Source organism: Oncorhynchus gorbuscha, linkage group LG15 (assembly GCF_021184085.1).
Source record: "Oncorhynchus gorbuscha isolate QuinsamMale2020 ecotype Even-year linkage group LG15, OgorEven_v1.0, whole genome shotgun sequence".
Classification (NCBI taxonomy): Eukaryota; Metazoa; Chordata; class Actinopteri; order Salmoniformes; family Salmonidae; genus Oncorhynchus; species Oncorhynchus gorbuscha.
In genome coordinates this window covers 13,523,916-13,547,596 of record NC_060187.1, presented here as the reverse complement: position 1 = coordinate 13,547,596, position 23,681 = coordinate 13,523,916, and the positions used below count along the sequence as shown (strand labels likewise).

The 23,681-nt window shown below is 44.1% G+C and overlaps 3 protein-coding genes across 4 annotated transcripts; 1 reads left to right on the top strand and 2 right to left on the bottom strand.

Annotated features, from left to right (window-relative positions):
- Positions 1–225: 225 nt before the first annotated feature.
- Positions 226–13,815, bottom strand: orc1 (origin recognition complex, subunit 1). Its single transcript, XM_046300172.1, has 24 exons — positions 13,599–13,815; positions 13,321–13,428; positions 13,057–13,184; positions 12,607–12,779; positions 12,239–12,380; positions 11,949–12,194; positions 11,566–11,815; positions 10,379–10,516; positions 9,986–10,051; positions 9,778–9,882; positions 5,624–5,831; positions 5,379–5,516; positions 5,134–5,271; positions 4,902–5,039; positions 4,672–4,794; positions 4,446–4,543; positions 3,793–3,894; positions 3,115–3,286; positions 2,913–3,020; positions 2,543–2,692; positions 1,695–1,814; positions 1,366–1,535; positions 1,190–1,277; positions 226–1,071 (listed from the first exon to the last, which is right to left on the bottom strand). Exons 2-24 carry the CDS (start codon positions 13,416–13,418, stop codon positions 871–873), a joined length of 3,300 nt encoding a protein of 1,099 aa, XP_046156128.1. The 5' UTR covers positions 13,419–13,428; positions 13,599–13,815; the 3' UTR covers positions 226–870.
- A 50-nt stretch (positions 13,816–13,865) lies between these two features.
- On the top strand, positions 13,866–17,693 carry LOC123996635 (pre-mRNA-splicing factor 38A). 2 transcript variants are annotated; one of them, XM_046300171.1, is made up of 10 exons: positions 13,866–14,087; positions 15,250–15,409; positions 15,577–15,698; positions 15,796–15,881; positions 15,959–16,069; positions 16,224–16,330; positions 16,458–16,484; positions 16,707–16,786; positions 16,927–16,975; positions 17,476–17,693. In XM_046300171.1, exons 1-10 carry the CDS (start codon positions 13,958–13,960, stop codon positions 17,519–17,521), a joined length of 918 nt encoding a protein of 305 aa, XP_046156127.1. In that variant the 5' UTR covers positions 13,866–13,957; the 3' UTR covers positions 17,522–17,693. The 2 variants fall into 2 exon arrangements, with proteins under 2 accessions (XP_046156127.1, XP_046156126.1); XM_046300170.1 differs by having other exon boundaries at positions 13,869–14,087; positions 16,695–16,786.
- A 1,052-nt stretch (positions 17,694–18,745) lies between these two features.
- LOC123996634 (interferon-induced protein with tetratricopeptide repeats 5-like) lies at positions 18,746–20,691 on the bottom strand. The gene is made up of 2 exons (XM_046300169.1): positions 20,564–20,691; positions 18,746–20,400 (listed from the first exon to the last, which is right to left on the bottom strand). Exons 1-2 carry the CDS (start codon positions 20,566–20,568, stop codon positions 19,086–19,088), a joined length of 1,320 nt encoding a protein of 439 aa, XP_046156125.1. The 5' UTR covers positions 20,569–20,691; the 3' UTR covers positions 18,746–19,085.
- Between the last annotated feature and the right edge of the window lie 2,990 nt (positions 20,692–23,681).

Here is a 23,681-nt window from a genome sequence, read left to right as displayed (position 1 = left end):
AATGGTCTAAGTAAGGAATTTCAGTTTTAATAAATTAGCAAACATTTCTAAAAACCTGATTTTCTGTGTCATTATGGGTTTTGAATACTTTCCGGATGTCCATCATTAGCCTATTTTGCAGGGATAAGCTTTCTTCATTCTAACCTCTGGAAAGCAATACCGGTGCAGGTCATGTGTTCAAGTAATGTTATCATGAGTACATGAATGGAAAACTATACACAAGCATTGTTATTAAATATCTTTATTACTTTTGTAGATACAATATTCACACAACAATAATGAACATCCTAAAACCAACAAGAGCAACATTAAAAATTATTGAATACAGATAAAGAGGAAAGTCAAATTGCTAACTGTGATGGGAAGTTGGCTCTCCTCCCATCAACACAATGAGTTAAAACCAGATCTAAATATCCTTTTGTAACAAGGGCAATTTTCAGTAAACAAATGTAAAACCAATATAATAGAAATCATGATTTGTGTTCTTGAATTATGACAGACCTCCATAAAATGTTCAAATGCACTGCAGTTTCTCCATCAAGAGCTGACAACAGTGACATTGAAAATCATTTGTAAAAGAACACCAAAACAGAAGATTTCCTAAAACCTCTCAGAAGACTGCATCAAACCAAACTGAGCCTCTAAAAAGACCCACCGTGGACAGACAAGGTGTCAGTGGGATTCCCGGTCCTGAGAGGTACAGTAGTATTGGCTGTGGTTGAGGCGTGGGACTGTGTGGTCCAACGGTGGTCCTGATGAGTTGTAGTTATCAAACTGACCAAGTTCACTGGTAGTGATGGAGCAGGTTCCCTTCTAGGTCCCAAAAAGAGCCTGATCCTCCCCCCTGTACCTTAGGACCTCTGGTGGTCCTCAGTCTCTGACAGCTTTGAGTGCGTAGAGCACGTCATCCTGGCTGACGTTGAGTCTGACCCGCTGTAGCATGTCTAGACGGCTGGCCTCCAGCAGCAGCAGACGACACGCACCCAGACGCTGACACACGGCCAGACCCTCGGACACACTGATGGGCTGCAGGCCCTCCACACGACTCAGAGCCCGGTGCTGCACAAACACCTGGGAGGAGGAGACAGTGGACTTTAGATAAGGGAACTCCACAACACAGGTAAAAGAGGGATAGATGTGTTGAGCGAGAGTTGTAGTAAGTCAATGTTGTCCTCATTAGGGACTATACCTGTTGGAAGGTGGCCTCCTCCAGTCCCAGTCGCCTAAACTCAGCAATGACCGCCCTCAGGAAGAGCTGTTCCTGCAACGATGCACACCTAACACAGAGATTTCACATAGATTGACAGCTCGCTGGGCCAATGGGTACAGACTGATAGGTCTGTGGAGCAATGGGGTGTCTCTTACCTAATGGCCGTGATGTAGGAGGAGGAGAACATCTCATCCAGCGCCTCCATCACATGACTCATTCTCACCAATCCCGCGGAGGACGGCTGCGAGGCGGAGTGTTCGCAAATCTCAGTGGCACGGCGACAGATGTCCAGACAGCGCCGGGCGTCTCCTGACAACGCTGCCACCTAGAGGACAAAATGGGGACAGTGCTCAGACACCACTGTCAAAAAGGTAGTCACAGAATACTTCACAGTATCATTCCAATAGTTGACATTAACCGGCAGGGAAACAGCAGGACTGTGGAAGATCCCTGGGTTGAATAATACGGGGACAATATGACATACCTTTCTGGAGACCAGCTGCAAAGCGTCCTCCTCGAAGGCCTTGACCGTGTTCAGTCTGGACGTGATGATCTGCTGCAGCTGCTTGAAGCTGTACGGCTGGAACGACATCCTGGTCAGGCCCTGGACATAGATGCACAGGAAGTTAGTTAAAACACTGGTTTGATCTGCACTTCCAAGAGGCAAACACGCTGAAAGAATTTCACAGCAGCCTGGCCCAACAATCTAACAGCGCCCTCGGGTGGAGTGGACTTAAATAGAAAACTAATGCAGTGGTTCTCAAACCGCTCGTCTGGGAACCCCAGCAGGCCGTTCCCTACACGGGTTGATTGTTTAGCAACATGAACGCAACTACGGGGCAAAACAGACGGAGTTGGCTTAGATTGTTGACAACATGTAAACTACATTTTGTCTCAATCCTTCTTGAAAACAAACACATTTCCACAAATGAGCAGCTTTACAGTTGTTGGTTAGCTAGCGAGCACATTTTTCCGTATTAGCATTGACATTAGTCATAACAAAACATGGTATGAAGAACAAGATGAAACTAGCCACCTATGATTCCCACATGACAGCTTCTTGTCATTGCTGCTAGCTATCAGACCATTCAGAATCATAACGCTTGGCTTACGGCCACATCGATGTACGTACATCATTTTCCTAACGTTGTCAGCTAACCCGTCTATGCGTTTGATCCATTCCAGAGCTAACAAACCAGATTCAACCGGTCATCAAGCCCTTGACTAGGAGAATCAGGTGAGCTAGTTCAGGGCAACAACTAAATTGTGAAACGTCTGGGTCCAACGAGATGTTTGACAGCCAGTGCACTGAAGTATCTCCACGGTCCTTACCAGTCTGCTGGCCACCCTGTTGATCATGATCCGCTCAGGAAGGTCCATGGTGTTGGCGATGGTCAGCACCACCAGGCGGGCGTGGCGCCTTGTCGGCCAATCAAACAGGTTGTACATTACATTCTGCTTCCTGGTCCACAGAAGGTCCAGCTTGGGGGGGGGGGGGGGGTGAAACACAGGGTCAGTCATAGAAACAGAATGACTAGACCGGGCATCTCCATTCAAGTCAATAAATATGTAGAATAGAGCGATTGAGTATAGAACATACACGATTCTGTCTTCAAATCCATTACCAGCATTTCCCAGTTGGCATCAATGGTTATGTATTCTCCTATCCTTAGAATCAAGAGTGGATAAACATAGACCTTACCTCGTCCACCAGTAGCACGGTGGTCTCCTTCTTGGGGGCGGGTTTACTGAACCTCTTCTCCAATAGGGCTGCGGCGTGGTCAGCGGTCACCTTCTGGTCCGTCAGTTTCTGGAGGAGAACAGTCAGGAGTTACACTGATACTGGGAGAGTGTACACGTGTGTGTGTGTGTGCGCGTGTTTGTGTATATACACACACACACACCTGTAGAATCTGGACGTAGGCTTGGTGAGGGTCGGTCATTTTCATGCCGTTGATCTCGATGAATCGGAACGTGGGGATTTCATCCATATCAGAGGCGTGCTGTAGACACCGGATAACCTCGTGGATGGTGGCGGTTTTCCCAGTTCCCGGAACACCAGAGATGTACATACACCTAGACAGACAGCTGCAGTAAGCCTTTTTCCATAACGCTATACCAGCAAGGTAAGGAGTGTCCACACTACTTGCATCAACATAAGAACATCAAAACCATCATTCCTGCCGTGACAGTGTTGATATTGTGGTTTATGTAAACTCTACTGTTACTGACTATCACATAGAACAGCTAATCCAGGGTCATGTTCAGAAGGGATGAAACTAGAGAAAAACTGAGGATGCACTACTGAACTTGTCTAATGAGAAGCCAACACTCATTGTAGTGTCATTTCACAGTACTTTCTCCCTTTGGTTCCAACTGAACATAACCCAGAGTTTCCCTGCCATTATCTGACAACATTTCATGACTAAGACCAATTTTTTTCTTTCAAAATAGCTTCAGAATTTTTTTGGGGTGGTAGAATATGGCAGTTCTCAAGTTCCTGAAAATTTTGTTTTTAGTGAGACAGGGTTCACACAGTAACAACATTTCGTTAAATGTAGTGAGGTGTCTATCAATCTTACCCTCCGGTCCCATCCATAACCTTGCTCTCCACAAAATTATAGATATCCTGGAACTCCTGCTCCCTACAGGGAAGAGACTCTGGTACTGACGACACATGCAGCCTGAGGACAGGGACACACGTCAATAAAACAACAAAGATCACATCTAGATAAATAAAATAACTCCTGCTCCCTACAGGGAAGAGACTCTGGTACTGATGACACATGCAGCCTGAGGACAGGGACACACGTCAATAAAACAACAAAGATCACATCTAGATAAATAAAATAACTCCTGCTCCCTACAGGGAAGAGACTCTGGTACTGATGACACATGCAGCCTGAGGACAGGGACACACGTCAATAAAACAACAAAGATCACATCTAGATAAATAAAATAACTCCTGCTCCCTACAGGGAAGAGACTCTGGTACTGATGACACATGCAGCCTGAGGACAGGGACACACGTCAATAAAACAACAAAGATCATATCTAGATAAATAAAATAACTCCTGCTCCCTACAGGGAAGAGACAGCTGCAGTCCATCATGATGAGTTCAGATTTTTTTTGTGGCCCCCACCCCCATCAAAGTTGCCCATCTCTGACTTAAACACAGAAGTAAAATCATTGGCTGAAATATACCGTCTGGATACGATGCCAGTTTGTTCTCACCTAGCCCTGGCCTCCTCCAGGATGTTCCCAGGCTGCCTGGCTGGAACAGTCCGGCTGGGAATATTGGGAGTGGCATGACGGGGGGTACTTGGGGTGACCTGGATGAGAAAACATGGAAAACACACAGAATTCCTCAATTCCTTCCTCAGCTCAGGACAGAATGGGGGAGGGGGGGGGGGGAGAATATTAGACAGGCACCACAGAAGCCTACCACAGCCATACATACCTTCTTGCTGGGTGTTTTGTGTGGGGTCCTGACGGCGGTCTTGCAATTTCTTCCTCTGGTCTTCTTCACCATGGTCTCTTCCTCACTATCGGTCTTCTCTTCATCGCTGCTGCTCTGTAGGTCCTTATTGGAGGGAACGAAACAGTCATCATCGCCATCGGAGATCAGCTCTTGGGTATTGTCCAACAGTTTCTATAAAAACAAATTACACAGGCACCACAGAAGCCTACCACAGCCATACATACCTTCTTGCTGGGCGTTTTGTGTGGGGTCCTGACAGAGGTCTTGCAATTTCTTCCTCTGGTCTTCTTCACCATGGTCTCTTCCTCACTATCGGTCTTCTCTTCATCGCTGCTGCTCTGTAGGTCCTTATTGGAGGGAACGAAACAGTCATCATCGCCATCGGAGATCAGCTCTTGGGTATTGTCCAACAGTTTCTATAAAAACAAATTACACAGGCACCACAGCCATATATACCTTCTTGCTGGGTGTTTTGTGTGGGGTCCTGACGGAGGTCTTGCAATTTCTTCCTCTGGTCTTCTTCACCATGGTCTCTTCCTCACTATCAGTCTTCTCTTCATCGCTGCTGCTCTGTAGGTCCTTATTGGAGGGAACGAAACAGTCATCATCGCCATCGGAGATCAGCTCTTGGGTATTGTCCAACAGTTTCTATAAAAACAAATTACACAGGCACCACAGAAGCCTACCACAGCCATACATACCTTCTTGCTGGGCGTTTTGTGTGGGGTCCTGACAGAGGTCTTGCAATTTCTTCCTCTGGTCTTCTTCACCATGGTTTCTTCCTCACTATCGGTCTTCTCTTCATCGCTGCTGCTCTGTAGGTCCTTATTGGAGGGAACGAAACAGTCATCATCGCCATCGGAGATCAGCTCTTGGGTATTGTCCAACAGTTTCTATAAAAACAAATTACACAGGCACCACAGAAGCCTACCACAGCCATACATACCTTCTTGCTGGGCGTTTTGTGTGGGGTCCTGACAGAGGTCTTGCAATTTCTTCCTCTGGTCTTCTTCACCATGGTCTCTTCCTCACTATCGGTCTTCTCTTCATCGCTGCTGCTCTGTAGGTCCTTATTGGAGGGAACGAAACAGTCATCATCGCCATCGGAGATCAGCTCTTGGGTATTGTCCAACAGATTCCTATAAAAACAAATTACACATTTTAGTAAATAATACTTCAAATCGGCATTCCAAAAATACTTTGTAGAAGAGGAAGATTTATAAATTATTATTATTATTTTTTTAATTATTGAGATACAAATTGATAACATCGACTGGAGGTATCATTAAACAACCTGTCAATCTTGTTACATTTTTCTCAACTAATTTAAAATCACTCAGAAGTGAAAGCTTTAAATTACTCCCTAGATCACATATGTCAGAGTCAAGGCCCGCGGGCCACATCCGGCCCGCGAGAAGGTTTTTTACGGCCCCTGGGATGATCTTGATTTGTTATTAGAACCGGCCCGCAGACCGCAGCAAGCCGGCAAGCCCGCAGATCTTTTACACGCACCAATACTACATTTCCCACAAAGCAACGGTGACACACCGAGCAGTAGGCTGCTTCATTTCAATATTTATTGGCACAGCAGTTGTCAGCATCACAGTAAAATTAACTTTCAGATACCCATCAAAAATGGCAAAACGGAAGGTGGACACTGAGAACCGGGGGTTTCAAACAAGGTGGGAGTCGGAGTATTTGTTCACGGAGGTAGCTGGAAAACCTGTGTGTCTTCTGTGTGGAGAAAGTGTGGCGGTACTGAAAGAGTATAATCTGAGACGACATTATGAAACGAAACACGCGGACAAAAACAAGAATATGGACATGGAACAAAGGCTACAAAAGGCAGAGGAATTAAAACGAGGCCTCAAATCTCGACAGGCTCTGTTCAAAAAAGCCAAATCACAAGGCCAGGCTGCTGTCAAGGCCAGTTTTATTTTGGCAGAAGAGATCGCTAAATCAGCCCGGCCATTTACGGAGGGGGATTTCATCAAAAACTGCATGATTAAAGTTTGTGACGAAGTTTGCCCAGAAAAAAGGCAACTCTTTTTAAATGTGAGTCTGAGCAGAAACACCATTGCCGAGAGAGTAGACCAGTTGTCCATCAATCTAAAAGAGCAGCTTGTGAAAAAGGGAAAAGATTTCATTGCATATTCCTTGGCTGTGGATGAGAGCACCGACATTTCTGACATTGCCCAGTTGTCAATTTTCATCCGCGGAGTGGACTCCAGCCTAAGCGTGACAGAGGAGTTTTTGGCTTTACGTCCTATGCATGGCACAACTACGGGGCATGATTTGTATGAAGAGGTGTCAAGATGTGTAAATGAGATGGAGCTGCCTTGGGAAAAACTTGTGGGTTTGACAACCGACGGAGCACCTGCGATGTGTGGACACAGGAGCGGACTGGTGACGAAGATACGGGAAAAGATGCAAGAGGAAAACGCGACAGGTGAGCTGACAGCTTATCATTGTATCATACACCAGGAAGCGTTGTGCGGTAAAGCCTTGAAAATGGAGCATGTAATGAGCATCATCACGCGCACAGTTAACTTTATCAGAGCCAAAGGTTTGAATCACCGCCAGTTCAAGGCATTTCTGACGGAGTTAGAAACGGAGCATGGTGATTTGCCTTATCACACAGAGGTGCGATGGCTAAGCCAGGGAAAGGTGCTTCAAAGATGTTTCGAGCTTCGTGAGGAGATTTGTCTGTTCTTGGACAGCAAAGGGAAAGACACAACACAACTCCGAGACGAAATGTTTCTGTGTGAAATGGCTTTTCTGTGTGACATTACGAGTCATCTGAATGCAATGAACTTGCAGCTGCAGGGTCGGGATCGTGTCATCTCTGATATGTACAGTACAGTGAAGGCATTTAAAACCAAACTGACTCTGTGGGAGACGCAGATGCGGAAAGAAAATTTGAGCCACTTTCCCAGCTGCCAGACCATGAAAGAGAAGCTCTCTACCAGTGCGTTCCCGGCAAGCGCACAGTTGGCTGATAAAATAGGTATGCTTGCCGCTGACTTTCGACGCCGATTTGCTGACTTTGAAGCACAAAAAAGCAGGTTGGAACTGCTCGGTAACCCATTTGCTGTTGACGTGGAAAGCTCACCACCAAACCTCCAAATGGAGTTGATTGACCTCCAATGCAATGATGCACTGAGGGCAAAATATGCGGCAGTGGGTGCTGCAGAGTTCGCCCGTTTCCTCCCGACACAATGCCCCAGCTGCGCATCCAGGCTGCTCAAACGTTGTCTATGTTTGGCAGCACATACCTGTGTGAACAACTGTTTTCTTTGATGAACTTGAACAAAACATCACACAGAAGTCGACTTACTGCTGAACACCTCCACTCAATTCTGAGGATTTCCTCAGCTCAGAGCCTTACCCCGAACATTGATGAACTTGTGGAAAAGATGGGACACCACCAAGTATCACCCTCAACCTCAAACAAGTGAACATTACTGTGCAATCACATATTTAGAGTTTTTACTCAGTTCAAGTTTAAAAGTTAAAGTTTAATATTTGTTTTCACTGCATGTTACTTCTCCTTAAACAAAGTGTTGTTTTTGATTAATAGATTTTTGCACTTTATTTTATTGTATTTCAATCCAATTATATTTAAAAAATATTTCAGTTGAGTGGATGATAGAAAATTGCTATTATTGTTTTTTTCTTTGAAGTAAATTTAGCCCACTTTTGCTAAAATAGAAAATATAGGCTACTGATGGTGCCTTGAATACCGGTTTCTTTCATTTAATGTTCATGTTATGGGGATTTTTATATAAAGGAAATTTGTCTTTTGTGTCTGTTGAAAATTAAAGATTACTGACAGAGCCATAAGAAAATATTGCTTTATTTATCTGATCATATTGGAATATATTTGTTAGGTTTTCAGTAGGTTCAATTAGGTTCACTAGACTATATGCGTCATTTAAAAATTTTTCAATGAACATTCGAACAGTCCGGCCCTCGGCTTGTAGCTAAATTTTTTATTTGGCCCTCCGTCCATTTGACTTTGACACCCCTGCCCTAGATGGTCACAGTTCCTTTCAGCCAGTAGGGGCATACCAGAGATAGAATCAGAGGACTTTTCTGTGAGTGTGTTTGAGCGCATGGGCAGAGCCAGAGAGAAAGAGGTGAAGCATGAGTGTTTACTCCACCCAAAATATGTCCATGAAAATAAGACCACAAAGTGAGGAATTTTTGTATGGAGGTCAAAGCATGTCTAATTTATTCAACAAAAAAAGGAATGGCTAATTTGCTACGTGAGGCTTATTTGATCTAATAGAAGTTTCATACTGGTTAGGTTCCGAATGCACTGATATGTAGGATTTCAAATTCAAAAATAACTACATTATACCGGATTTGTCTGTTGTTCATTGGCTAGAATGGTCCCACCTGGTCTCGCCTCATCCCTCCAGCCTTCCATCAAAGACAGTACAGCGCTTCCATCTTTGAGGACATGCATTTCCATTGTTAGAGTGGTCACTCGACTATCTTGTCAATATAACAGATCATCTTGAGCAGCACCATTGAGGACATCTCCATTTTGAAGTAGTCCATTTTCTTCTAGTACTTCTATGAGTTGGTGTGCATAATGCCACTTGGAGTGTGTTGTTTGAACAGGTATAAAGCCAAGGTTGGTGATTTACTGCAACCTGCAGTTATGGAATGCTTGCTCTCAAGTACAATTCATTGGCTGATCCCTCCCGAGGACCTGGACGGAATCCCGAGGACCTGGACGGAATCCCGAGGACCTGGACGGAATCCCGAGGACCTGGACGGAATCCCGAGGACCTGGACGGAATCCCGAGGACCTGGACGGAATCCCGAGGACCTGGACGGAATCCCGAGGACCTGGACGGAATCCCGAGGACCTGGACGGAATCCCGAGGACCTGGACGGAATCCCGAGGACCTGGACGGAATCCCGAGGACCTGGATGTCCCTTCCTTAACCCATAGTTGACAACTTTAAAACGGTGGAAGCCCTCAATAAATGTCCAAAAACAGGTTATCCATCTGGAGACCTCCATCATTCTCTATGGGGCATACATATAAGCCACATGACAGCAAGCACTTACAACTGCTTCCTGATGCGTAACGACACCAGCTGGGCTGACTTCCTCTTGGAGCGAGAAGTCAAGGCAATCTGCTGCATGGGAGAATCCTCAGAGTCCTCCTCCGCCCTGAGACACACAGACAATAATAAGAAATATAAATAACTGAATAGGATCATAAGAACAGAGTAATCAATAATGTGACTGATCAATCAGACTTTTAGATACTCACAGCACCCCCAGAGCAGGCTCTCTAATGGCCATGGCAGACTCTTTCCTCCTGGAGGGGGTGGTAGCTCTTTGGGAAGACAGAAAAGCGTACGAGTCAAGACACTCAATTTGCAATGTACTATTACTACGAATGTGACTTGTCTATTGGTTAAGGTGACTTAGCTGCCCGTAGTAAACACACTGCTTATCAACATCGGCTAAGTGACGTCTGTCATTAGCTGTGGATTTTTAACCCATCTCAAATGAAGCCAGTGGAACTATGTACCATCTGCTGCGAAGCCATGTCTGAAGAAAGACAGGCAAGCTCCCACCAAGTGCTGCAATCTGACCGTTTTACCCCGCCTACACCACCACACCCGTGCTCCTGTCATCGGACCTGGGGTGGTGCACTCACTTCTGTCCCCTAACATAGTTCCTCCTGGGGGTGGCCTGTCTCTTCTTGGGGGTGTTGGCAGAGCCAGCGTCTGTAGGTAACCCTGCCTCAAATACCTCATCCTCTAGGGCCAGGGGAATCACTGCCAGCAACAGGTCACTGTAGAGGAAGGGAACACACTGGCTTACTGATACTACTCACAGTATATTAGAGGACCCTGGGATGATGGTGGTAAAGCTTCCACAACCAGGGCATTGAGCTTAGAGGACCCTGGGATATTGTTAAAGCTTCCACAACCAGGACATTGAGCTTAGAGGACCCTGGGATGATGTTACAGCTTCCACAACCAGGACATTGAGCTTAGAGGACCCTGGGATGATGTTACAGCTTCCACAACCAGGACATTGAGCTTAGAGGACCCTGGGATGATGTTAAAGCTTCCACAACCGGTCTGCCGAGTGGCGCAGCAGTCTAAGGCACAAATCGCAGTGCCAGAGGCGTCAGTCCAGACCCGAGTTAGATCTTGGGCTGTATCACAACCAGCAGTGATCGGGAGTCCCACAGGGGACAGCGCACAATTGGCCCAGCGTCGTCCGGGTTAGGGGAGGTTTTGGCTGGGGGTGGGGGGCTTTACTTGGCTTCTCGTGCTCTAGCGACTTCTTGTGGGGGGCTGGGCGCCTGCAGGCTGACCTTGTTCGTCAGTTGAACAGTGTTTCCTCCCGACACATTGGTGCAGCTGGCTTCCGGGTTAAGAGGGCGGGTGTTAGGAAGCGCGGTTTGGCGGGTCATGTTTCGGGGGACGCATGACTCTACCTTCACCTCCAGAGCCCATTGGGGAGTTTCAGCATTGAAATTGTGGAGAAAAAGGGGGTCAAAATATATATTTATAATTCCACAACCAGGACATTGAGCTTGGAGGACCCTGGGATGATGTTAAAGCTTCCACAACCAGGACATGGTTGAATATAGTGTTAAGAATTATGTTTAGAGGCTGACAAGTAGTTATTTTGCAAAGCACACGCGATGAAAATGTGAAAAATAGCTAAGATCTAACCCAAATGGCACCAGCTGATCTGTGTAACATTTTACAGCTGATCTCTGTAGCATTGTACAACTCCTGTAAGCCATGTAAAAACAGCATCACACAACTCTTGTCTATTCCTGTGGTATCTGAGTCAAGGATACTCCGAGTCTAACCCTAACCCTACCTGGATAAGTCCTGTTCTCCCAGGGCAGTAGGAGACAGTCTGTCCAGGCTGATGGAGGAGAGCTTCCAGGGGAACCTCCTCTGGCCGTTAGGGGTCTTGCAGCCACTTCTCATGGGAGAGAGGCTGCAGCCATGCTGGAGGGAGTGTGAAACTGAGGAGCTCAGTTTGAGGGATATAACTTTCTCTGACTCCATCTCTTCATCCAAGAGCTCACAGAGGACATCTGCTCTGGTCATTCTCTTCCCTGGACCTTGTAGAAGTAGACACAAACGTTACACCACCAGGACCGGCTCTCCCAGGCGCTCCACTATCTCCTCTTGACCAACACACTGTTAAAAATGAACTCATTTTAGACGATCACATCCTGAGATAAAGACACTCACTGGCCCCGATGCTGAGCTGTAGTTTCTTGCGTACACCCGGTGTGTCTGCAGCGCTGCCCCTCCTCTTGGCGCTCAGGATTTTAGAGGCAGAGAGCTTGGAGGCAGAGTGGATCGACTCTGCCTCAAGGGTACTCCTCTTCCCGGCACTCATGGTGGCTCTAGTGTCAGACACAGACCCTGCTCTCCTCATCACTGTGGGGTCTGGGGTGGGCAGGGCACGACGCACCAGGCCCCGAGACACAGGGGATGCCACAGGGGAAGCACAGGGGGGGAAACAGAGGGAGAGGTTTGGGGGGGGGTTGAGGCAGGGATATCCTGCATCAGGACAGGGTCTAAGACATTGAAGGCCTTGGTGTCCCAGGACAGCTTTACATAGAGGGTGTCCTTGGTTCCAGGCTCTGGAAAAGGAGTATCTTCAGGGACGTGCTGGACCTGGGGAGCAGAGGAAAGATGTTCAAATGGCATCAAAATCCAGATAAAAATCAAACACTTATTAAGTGCTTTAATAATGTCTAGTCACAAAAGACTGAGCAAATGACCACAGAACCGAACAACTACGAAAGCAATAAGTGAATAGGGACAAGGAAAAACACATCTAAGAAAGAGGGTCAACGCTCAAGTCAACGAGAGAGACCACAGGTGAATTATCCTGCCTCACATGTACAGTGCCAAGGATGGATTCTGCGTCAATCTCATCGTCACAGGCATGTCCCAGGTAGTAGAAGATCTCCTGGGGATGGGGGCTCCTGCCCAGCAACAACTTCTTATTTTGGGGCACCTCAGACATGCGCAAGAACCACTGCACCAGCGCCTTCTTCTGCTTGTGGGACTCTTGAGGACCAAAGACACGTACACAAGGTCATTGCAGGACATGATCCACTTTGCTACTTACGCCTAGGTGCTTGAAATAAGGATGACAATGTTTCTCCACCTAATAGAGCATCTTCAAAATATTTCTGCCAAATTCATCTGAGCAAAAATACCGATAGGCTAGCCAGCCTAGTATAACTTACCTAGTTAAATAAAGGTTCATCTTTAAAAAAAAAAGTTTTTAAAAAACAAGTTGCAAGCCATTATGCACATTGCATAACATTAAACCATCACTCACCATCGCCAAAGAACTTGAGAAGCTTGGCAACGAAGGGGTATTCATCATCATTTCCCTCAATGAGGATGTACTGGCCAGGTGTTACAGTGGTGACTGCCTCCTGACCCTCCACGCTCATGTTCAAGTACCTAGAGAGTAAAAGACCAACAAACATCGTTTCCTTTGGAAATCAAGTGGAACAAAAATATGAACGAACAGCGTTGTTGACGAGGCCCCAAGCAAATTTATGTTATGACACTATGCTAGAACCAAGTTGAAACTTACTCAAAGCCATAACTCTTTAATTTTCTGTCGAAGATATAAGGTCTTCCGCCCCATTTGTAGATACGTCTCACTCTCAATCTTGTAAAGTAGCGGACCATAATTGCAGACCTTTACAAAATACACATTTTGGCACAGTGGGTAAATCAATACTCGGTTAGACAACTTGGGACAAAGACAACTCACGTTAGATAGTTGCAATACTTGCACTCGATATCCCAAGGAGCAAGGTGGCCTTAGAGGTTAACGTTAGCTATGAATAGGCTAGCTGCAATACTCACAGAAAAGAGACAGCCGCTCGTCTGATAAAAGTCGAACGGGCAAGTTGATCAAATTTCAAGCAGTTTAATATAAACGAAGATACGCTGTAGTGTAGTAATATATATAGTTATCTTTTACACGTAGCTAGCTAACAAAAAAAAAAAAAGTTGTCTAGTACAAAGGATTACGTGGCTGCACTTTCTACCTTTCGCGCGAAAATAAATTGCGTGCTTGGCACGTGACTATAGTATCGACCAATGAACGCCTTCACATTCTGCCCCGGAAGGGTACGTTGTTACACGAGAAGATATACAGCAACTTCTAATGCGAATTCGTTTCCCACAGCAACTCATTTTTAATTCCGGTTTGAGCAGTAAACATGGCAAATAGGACTGTTAAAGATGCAAACAGTATACATGGAACAAATCCACAATACTTGGTAGAGAAAATTATTCGTACTCGAATTTATGAATCAAAATATTGGAAAGAAGAATGCTTTGGACTGACTGGTGAGTTGGAGCTGGTTAGCTAACGCTAGGTAGTTTGAAGTACAAATACCACACATGTAAACAAATGAACTATTAGGAAGTGTGCTTACGTCTAGTACATTTTACCCCGTTAGTTACTTACACTCACTTAGACTTGTTCACACACTAATAGGAGGTTTATGCACACCAAAGGTATTGGCTTGGCTAGCATCACTTGATGCCATGCATGTAACGTTACATGGGTTTTGGATGGCTTTGGGAGAGTATGTGTATTAGTTGGAATCCTTAAATTGTGCATCGTTCTGGTGGGTGGCGACAGAAAAGAGCCACAATATGTATAATCTCTAGAATCCCTCGCTATCAAATAAACATCTGAATACAACTCTTGTCCAAACCTCAGCATGTTTGATCATCTTTCTAATCACTATTTTCTCCTTGACCTACAGCCGAACTTGTCCAAACCTCAGCATGTTTGATCATCTTTCTAATCACTATTTTCTCCTTGACCTACAGCCGAACTTGTCCAAACCTCAGCATGTTTGATCATCTTTCTAATCACTATTTTCTCCTTGACCTACAGCCGAACTTGTCCAAACCTCAGCATGTTTGATCATCTTTCTAATCACTATTTTCTCCTTGACCTACAGCCGAACTTGTCCAAACCTCAGCATGTTTGATCATCTTTCGAATCACTATTTTCTCCTTGACCTACAGCCGAACTTGTCCAAACCTCAGCATGTTTGATCATCTTTCTAATCACTATTTTCTCCTTGACCTACAGCCGAACTTGTCCAAACCTCAGCATGTTTGATCATCTTTCTAATCACTATTTTCTACTTGACCTACAGCCGAACTTGTCCAAACCTCAGCATGTTTGATCATCTTTCGAATCACTATTTTCTACTTGACCTACAGCCGAACTTGTCCAAACCTCAGCATGTTTGATCATCTTTCGAATCACTATTTTCTACTTGACCTACAGCCGAACTTGTCCAAACCTCAGCATGTTTGATCATCTTTCGAATCACTATTTTCTACTTGACCTACAGCCAAACTTGTCCAAACCTCAGCATGTTTGATCATCTTTCGAATCACTATTTTCTACTTGACCTACAGCCGAACTTGTCCAAACCTCAGCATGTTTGATCATCTTTCGAATCACTATTTTCTCCTTGACCTACAGCCGAACTTGTCGTTGACAAAGCCATGGCGTTGAAGTTTGTCGGAGGAGTCTATGGAGGAAATATCAAACCTACACCGTTCCTGTGTCTCACTCTGAAGATGCTACAGATTCAGCCAGAAAAAGACATCATTGTAGAATTCATCAAGAACGAGGATTTCAAGTAAGTCTGGGCTTTTGGGCTGGTTATTACAAGTCTTTATGTATTTAATCATACATTTTAAAAGTTAGATAAACTGTCTTCTAACTCCTAGCTTGACAAATGTGACATAAACAAATCGGTATGTTCATGCATTACATACCTCACTGTGATGTTTTTCTTCACCTTAGGTATGTCCGCTTGCTAGGGGCAATGTACATGAGGTTGACTGGGACATCAGTGGATTGCTACAAATACCTGGAACCACTGTACAACGACTACCGAAAAATCAAGAGTCAGAACCGAAATGGAGGTGAGTCCATTCGTTTATGTGTATTATGGAATGATTGTACAATGCAAAATATCTCCTGGTTTTACATGGCACCATATCCTTTCACTGTTTGTTTCAGAGTTTGAGCTGCAACATGTAGATGAGTTCATTGATGAACTCCTACACTCTGAGAGAATGTGTGACATCATCCTTCCCAGGCTTCAGGTAAGTCTACCCCCCCCCCCTCAACCCCTTTTCACTGACCTAGACCACTGACATTCTTTTGTGTGTGTTGACTACAGAAAAGGCAGGTCCTTGAGGAGGCGGAGTTATTAGACACACGCATCAGCGCCCTAGAAGAGGACCTGGATGAAGTGGAGACCAGTGACGAGGAAGACGAGGAAGACGAAAAGGTTGTTGTCTTGTCTTTATCCACCTACAGCCTGCATAGACTAACTGTAAATTTGAGTAAACTTCGGCTAGTAGGCAGAAGAATGTTAATGTTGTTTCACTCTGTCCATCCATGTCTGTCTTTTATCTCCTGTCTGTCTGTTCAAATGTCTACAGCCAGAGAGAGTTCAGACCCCAGAGCCCCACAGACGGAGTTACCGGGACAACGACCGCCCTCGCCGTTCGCCCTCTCCACGCTACAGACGCAGCCGTTCACCCAGACGGTAACTAGTAATTGATCTAATCTAAAGTCCAGAATCACCTTTATTCACCATTTACACATACTCAGAATTAATTTATTTTCACATCCTGAAGACACTAAATGTCTTTTATCCTTTTTATTCTGTCCAGGAGGAGCAGATCACCCAAGAGACGAAGGTATGCAGTCTCTACCTTTTCTGCTGGATTTTCCTTGTGTTTTCCATTGTACCATCAGATGGTAAACTCAGATATTGAAATATAATGTTAAAAAATGTAGTGTTTGATCTATAAAGGGACTGAAGCTTAGATTGAATTGAGTATGGTATTGGTTACTTATAAGCAGTGCTGTATTAATATTGTCTGTATTGTTTCTGTTTTAACTCACAGTCCATCCCCCAGACGAGAGCGCCACCGCAGCAAAAGTCCCCGTCGCCACCGCAGCCGCTCCCGAGAGAGACGTCACCGCTCAAAGTCCCCAGGTATCATAGCAACGCCAACCTGCATCACACTACATCAAAAGTCACATATGCTTGTGACTGATAGTCATCTGTAATCATTTGACTTTAACATGTTTAACAATAGTCCCAGTCTGACCTAGAGCTGCTCTGTTTTGTCCCAGGCCATCACAGAAGCCACAGGCATCGCAGTCACTCCAAATCCCCAGAGAGGTAAGTAATGGAGCAAGAGAAAGACCCTCTCCACTATCCTCTCCACTACCACAGATTTTCATGTGAATATTCTCAAATCTGCATGAAACAATAAGTGCATTTTCAGAGCAGCGATGTTTCCATCAAATTGATTTATTGCAGATAAAAGGCTGTGTGTGATGATGTAGTGCACATAAAAAATATTTTCCTATTAAATTCCTATGTACCGTTGCATTTTCAACTCTGCTAATGGTTTTGACAAACAAACTGGCATTATATAGCAAATGTACCCTCTCACATGCTCTCTAGCTAACAGCTGGCAGACACATTGTGGGTAGGCTACCTACACACTGAGATTGTTGTGGATAAGAGCGAGATTATTTTCACCAGAGGCATTTCCTGTTTCCATCAGCCTGGTCATTACTTTTTTAATGCGTCATGTAATTCATGCGCATTAAATGGTTGGATGGAAACCTGGTTTATGTCACCTACTGTTGTTGATTTCTTCATCTCTGTTTCAGGAGTTCAAAAAAGAGCCACAAGAAGAGTCGAAGAGGGAACGAGTGACCCATTTTTGTATTTTGTTCTCTTGGACATTTCTTCTTTTTGACTTGGAAGCTGTGGCAAAATGTTTACGTCTGTGTATGGAATCACTGGTATTTTGTATTTAATTTTGGAAACTGATTGCATTTAAAAAATGTTTTCAGACTATGTTGCAGTAAAAACTATCTCCAATGTATTTCTAAAATCTGCAGCTCGTATGGAGCTGTCCACAACCCTATACATCAGTGGATAAAGTTTCTCAAGGTTTTAAACATAAGGACCTTTTGTTGTGTGATCCGGTGTGATTATGGCAACACTGGCTAGTAAGAGTAGAAAATAGAACTCAACTCGTAGACCGACCAAAATTGACCCGTCATCAGAAGCATAATTAGCTGATGTCAATAAGGGTTTCCGGGCCTCCCGGGTGGCGCAGTGGTCTAGGGCACAGTTCGCGCCCAGGCTCTGCGCCACCCGGATGGCCCGGATGGCCGGTAGGGATATCCTTGTCTCATCGCCCACCAGCTACTCTTGTTGTGGACCGGGCGCAGTACGTGCTAACCAAGGTAGTCAGGTGCACGGTGTTTCCTCCGACACACTGGTGCGGCTGGCTTCCGGGTTGGAGGCGCACTGTGTTAAGAAACAGTGCGGCTTGGTTGGGTTGTGTTTCGGAGGCTTTCGACCTTTGTCTCCTGAGCCCGGATGGGAGTTGTAGCGATGAGGCAAGATAGTAGCTACTAACAATTGGATACCATGAAAAGGGGGTCAAATTGATATTTAAATAAAATAAGGGTCTCCACTTCTCTAGGCCAACTGCTTTTCAGGAAGTTCCCCAAAGGCATCCAACATATTTATCCACTCTGGTAGTATGTCATCTGTTTAGACCATGTGTCAAACTCATTCCCCTGAGGGCAGAGTGTCCCTCCCTTGTACTTGATTGATGAATTAAGGTTACTGATTAGTAAGGAAGTCCCGTCACCTGGTTATCTAGCTCTTAATTGAAAGGAATAATCTGCGGACTCTAGGCTGTCCTTGGAATGAGTTTGAAACCCCTGGTTTACTCAGCTATCTGATGTAAACCCTACTCTTTGTCAATGGTAGAATTCAATTCAACTACAATCTATTGAATATGGGATATTTTTTTAATTGGATGTTAAATGTGTTCACATTTTTTTACGCCTGTATGGAACCCCTGGTGTTTGTATTTCATTTTAGAAACTGATTGGATTTTAAAAATATTTTCAGACAATGTAACAGAAAGAATCAATCTTTATTTCTTAAATCTGCAGCTCATACGCAGCTGTCAACAACCCTATGCACCACACTTAAATAACTTATTTTGCCCTCATTGGAAATATTACAAAAATAAGTGTTATGGGCATGAGGAATTATTTTAGTCTAAAAACACAATTAAATCAATAGTTTTATTTGTATGGCTCTTTCAACAACAACAAAAAAACATTTGGCACAATTTGTTTAGCAGCAACCTGGTCTAGAGAGCCCAAAGAGCATAAAAAGAAAATACATTGTATGTACAATATGGAAACCTCAATTTGGTTAACCTCTGATTGGTTCATTCTCATCCTTGCTCTTATTCATTGTGAGAAGAAAGGTTTTTGAGAAATTCCCGGATTTCTGCACATCTTTGATTTCTTCCCCGTTGTTCAATTTTCCTCAAGATGTTGAAACTCTTTTTACCGTATTGGTTAGGATTAGGTATCTCTGCTGCCTTCTTGTGATAATCAATTGATGCATTGCGATCCTGGATGTGGAAGTTGCTGTATTTGGCATAATGGAAGTAGAGTATCTGCAACTCGTCTGGATCCTGCTCGTTGGAGAATAAATTCTCATAGATCTGATTGGCTGTTTCTGTCCTGTCTGATTCTGCGTAGATGCTTGCAAGCTCCAGTTTGTCCTTTAGTGACGTCTCTGGATAGAGTGAGATCAGATCTGTATAGAGACTGATGGCTCTGTCGCACATGCTCTGCCTCCTCGGACTGTCCTCCTTTGAAAATATTTTCCATTTGTAGGAATTCGCTAGCTGTTTTTTCAGGTAGCGCACATTTGGGTGTCTTTCCAGAGCCTCGTTTGCTAGGTCAATAGCTTCATTGTATGATAAATATGTTCTGTAAAACTGAAGTAAGGGTCTAAGACCACTGTAGCAACTGACAGGCTTCTTTAAAATTTGCTGTGCTATCTGTTGTGCTTCCTTCCTTCTCACCTGGCCATTTCGGCCAAGTCTTAACAGATAGATACTTGCTACATACAAGTTGTCTGGATCGTGTTCCTTGGCAAGTCTCAGCTCCTCTAGAACCTCAGACTCCTTCTGTTGATTGATTGGTTGGAAACAGTAGACTGAGTCTAAGGCCAAGGCATGGCTTGATTGCCACTCCTTTCTCTCAGGTTCCATCCTAATAGCCATTTGAAAGTAATCTATTGCTTTCCGTCTTTTGTCCTGGCCAAACTTCATGAGGGTCCAGGCTTTTTCAACACACACCTCAGGGTGCAGTTCTCCCTGGGAAGGCGAGGGGTAATCTCGTAGCAGTCCCTCAACCTTTGTCAAGCACCGCTGGCTCTCCGCCTGGTTATCCAGGTGATAGTGCACCCAGGCTAGGTTCCCATAGTGGACCAGCTGCCAAGGACCCATCGTGTCTGAAGGACTGTTTAGGTGAAAGGCCTCCTCTGCCTTACTGAGGCACTGCAGGGCTGCGTCAGTGGAGTCCAGGGTGTGGTGTATGTAAGCCCACAAGTTGTACATCTGACCCAGCCATGGAAAGCCCTCGTCACTGCCAATGTCCTCCAGGTGATCTCTGTGAATGAGCAGCATGTACCTGCTGAGTTCCAGTCCCCAGGTGAAGTGACACTCCAGCTCTTCCAGTTTAGTCTTCAGGGCGGTCTGAGCAGGGCTGGTTAAGACAAGGGTTGGAACAGGAAACTGTTTTGAAACTATTACGCATAAAGATCAAGAGTTAATGTGAAACAAGTCTAATCTAATTGGAGTTAGTTAACATTGAGTTCTATAGAATCTGTAGCTTTTTTGTTGATTTTCTTTATTTAAGGAGTACTTACTTCATAGTTGAGCAGGAGTATGATTTATTGTGTCTGTCTTGAGTTTCCTGAACAAGTGAGTAAACACCCTGGCTTTATATCCATGTCCTTACCGTTATCTTGCAGCGCAGTGGGTTGGGTGCCATAAAACCAATGTTCACCTCCACGTAATGCTTGGACTCTGCTTTCCATTTCAGTGAACAGAAACACACACATTGAAGGCTTACACCTACATATATAGGTGACTACCCTAGGCATCGCTCTCATGTCATTTCCTACAAAGAGAATGAACTGTAGTATATACAGTACCAGTCAAAAGTTTGGACACACCTACTCATTCAACTGTTTTTCTTATATTTTTTCTATTTTCTGCATTGTAGAATAAGAGTGAAAAAAACATTAAAACTATAAAATAACACATGGAATCATGTAGTAACCAAAAACGTCTTAAACAAATCAAAATATATTTTATATTCTTCAAAGTAGCCACCCTTTGCCTTGATGAAAGCTTTGCACATACTTGGCATTCTCTCAACCAGCTTCATCTGGAATGCATTTCCATTAACAGGTGTGCCTTGTTAAAAGTTCATTTGTGGAAAAAAAAAAATTCTTAATGTGTTTGAGTCGATCAGTTGTGTTGTGACAAGGAAGGGGTAAAACACTGAGTCCATATTATGGCAAGAACAGCTCAAATAACCAAAGAGAAAGCACAGTCCATCATTACTTTAAGACATTAAGGTCAGTCAATGCGGAAAATTTCAAGAACTTTTTAAAGTTTCTTCAAGTGCAGTTGCAAAAACCATCAAGCGCTATGAGGAAACAGGCTTTCATGAGGACCGCCACAGGAAAGGAAGACCCAGAGTTACCTCTGCTGCAGAAGAAAAGTTCATTAGAGTTAACTGCACCTCAGATTGCAGGCCAAATAAATGCTTCAGAGTTCAAGTACAGACACATCTCAACATCAACTGTTCAGAGGAGACTGTGTGAATCAGGCCTTCATGGTCGAATTGCTGCAAAGAAACCACTTCTAAAGGACACCAATAAGAAGAAGAGACTTGCTTGGTCCAAGAAACATGAGCAATGGACATTAGACTGGTGGAAATCTGTACTTTGATCTGATGAGTCCAAATTTGTGATTTTTGGTTCCAACCACTGTGTCTTTGTGAAATGCAGAGTAGGTGAACGGAGGATCTCCGCCTGTGTGGTTCCCACCGTGAAGCATGGAGGAGGTGGTGTGGGGGTGGTTTGCTGGTGACACTGTCAGTGATTTATTTAGAATTGAAGGCATACTTAACCAGCGTGGCTACCACAGCATTCTGCAGCGGTATGCCATCCAATCTGGTTTGCGCTTAGTGGGACTATCATTTGTTTTTCAACAGGACAATAACCCAACACACCACCAGGCTGTGTAAGGGCTATTTGACCAAGAAGGGGAGTGATGGAGTGATGCATCAGATGACCTGGCCTTCACAATCACCTGACCTCAACCCAATTGAGAAGGTTTGGCATGAGTTGAACCACAGAGTGAAGGAAACACAGCCAACAACTGCTCAGCAGATGTGGGAACTCCTTCAAGCAATCCAGGTGACTACCTCCTGAAGCTGGTTGAGAGAATGCCAAGTGTGTGCAAAGCTGTCATCAATGAAAAAGGATGGCTTCTTTGAAGAATCTAAAATATATTTAGATTTGTTTAACACTTTTTTGGTTACGACATGATTCCATATGTTTTATGTAATAGTTTTGATGTCTAATTCAAGAAAAACCCTTGAATGAGTAGGTGTGCCCAAACGTTTGACTGGTACTGTATATTGTTTCAGATGGAAACTATGCACTTAGTTCAGTATACAATTGTACTTACTGGCCAATATCACATACAGTAATTGCCCTGTTTTAACATTAAGCTTTGATCTTTGATATTTAGTATGTAGCTTGACAAAATATACAGTATATTAATAGATTTTTTGTGTATTTGTATTGTATTTGCAAGACATTCTACTGGCCTGTTGGAGCTAGTAACACAAGACATTCTGCTGTACTATTGGAGCTAGTAATACAAGACATTCTACTGTACTGTTGGAGCTAGTAACACAAGACATTCTACTGTACTGTTGGAGCTAGTAACACAAGACATTCTACTGTACTGTTGGAGCTAGTAACACAAGACATTCTACTGTACTGTTGGAGCTAGTAACACAAGACATTATACTGTACTGTTGGAGCTAGTAACACAATACATTCTACTGTACTGTTGGAGCTAGTAACACAAGACATTCTACTGTACTATTGGAGCTAGTAATACAAGACATTCTACTGTACTGTTGGAGCTAGTAACACAAGACATTCTACTGTACTGTTGGAGCTAGTAACACAATACATTCTACTGTACTGTTGGAGCTAGTAACACAAGACATTCTACTGTACTGTTGGAGCTAGTAACACAAGACATTCTACTGCACTGTTGGAGCTAGTAACACAAGACATTCTACTGTACTGTTGGAGCTAGTAACACAAGACATTCTACTGTACTGTTGGAGCTAGTAACACAAGACATTCTACTGTACTGTTGGAGCTAGTAACACAAGACATTATACTGTACTGTTGGAGCTAGTAACACAATACATTCTACTGTACTGTTGGAGCTAGTAACACAAGACATTCTACTGTACTGTTGGAGCTAGTAACACAATACATTCTACTGTACTGTTGGAGCTAGTAACACAAGACATTCTACTGTACTGTTGGAGCTAGTAACACAAGACATTCTACTGTACTGTTGGAGCTAGTAACACAATACATTCTACTGTACTGTTGGAGCTAGTAACACAAGACATTCTACTGTACTGTTGGAGCTAGTAATACAAGACATTCTACTGTACTGTTGGAGCTAGTAACACAAGACATTCTACTGTACTGTTGGAGCTAGTAACACAAGACATTCTACTGTACTGTTGGAGCTAGTAACACAATACATTCTACTGTACTGTTGGAGCTAGTAACACAATATATTCTACTGTACTGTTGGAGCTAGTAACACAAGACATTCTACTGTACTGTTGGAGCTAGTAACACAAGACATTCTACTGTACTGTTGGAGCTAGTAACACAATACATTCTACTGTACTGTTGGAGCTAGTAACAC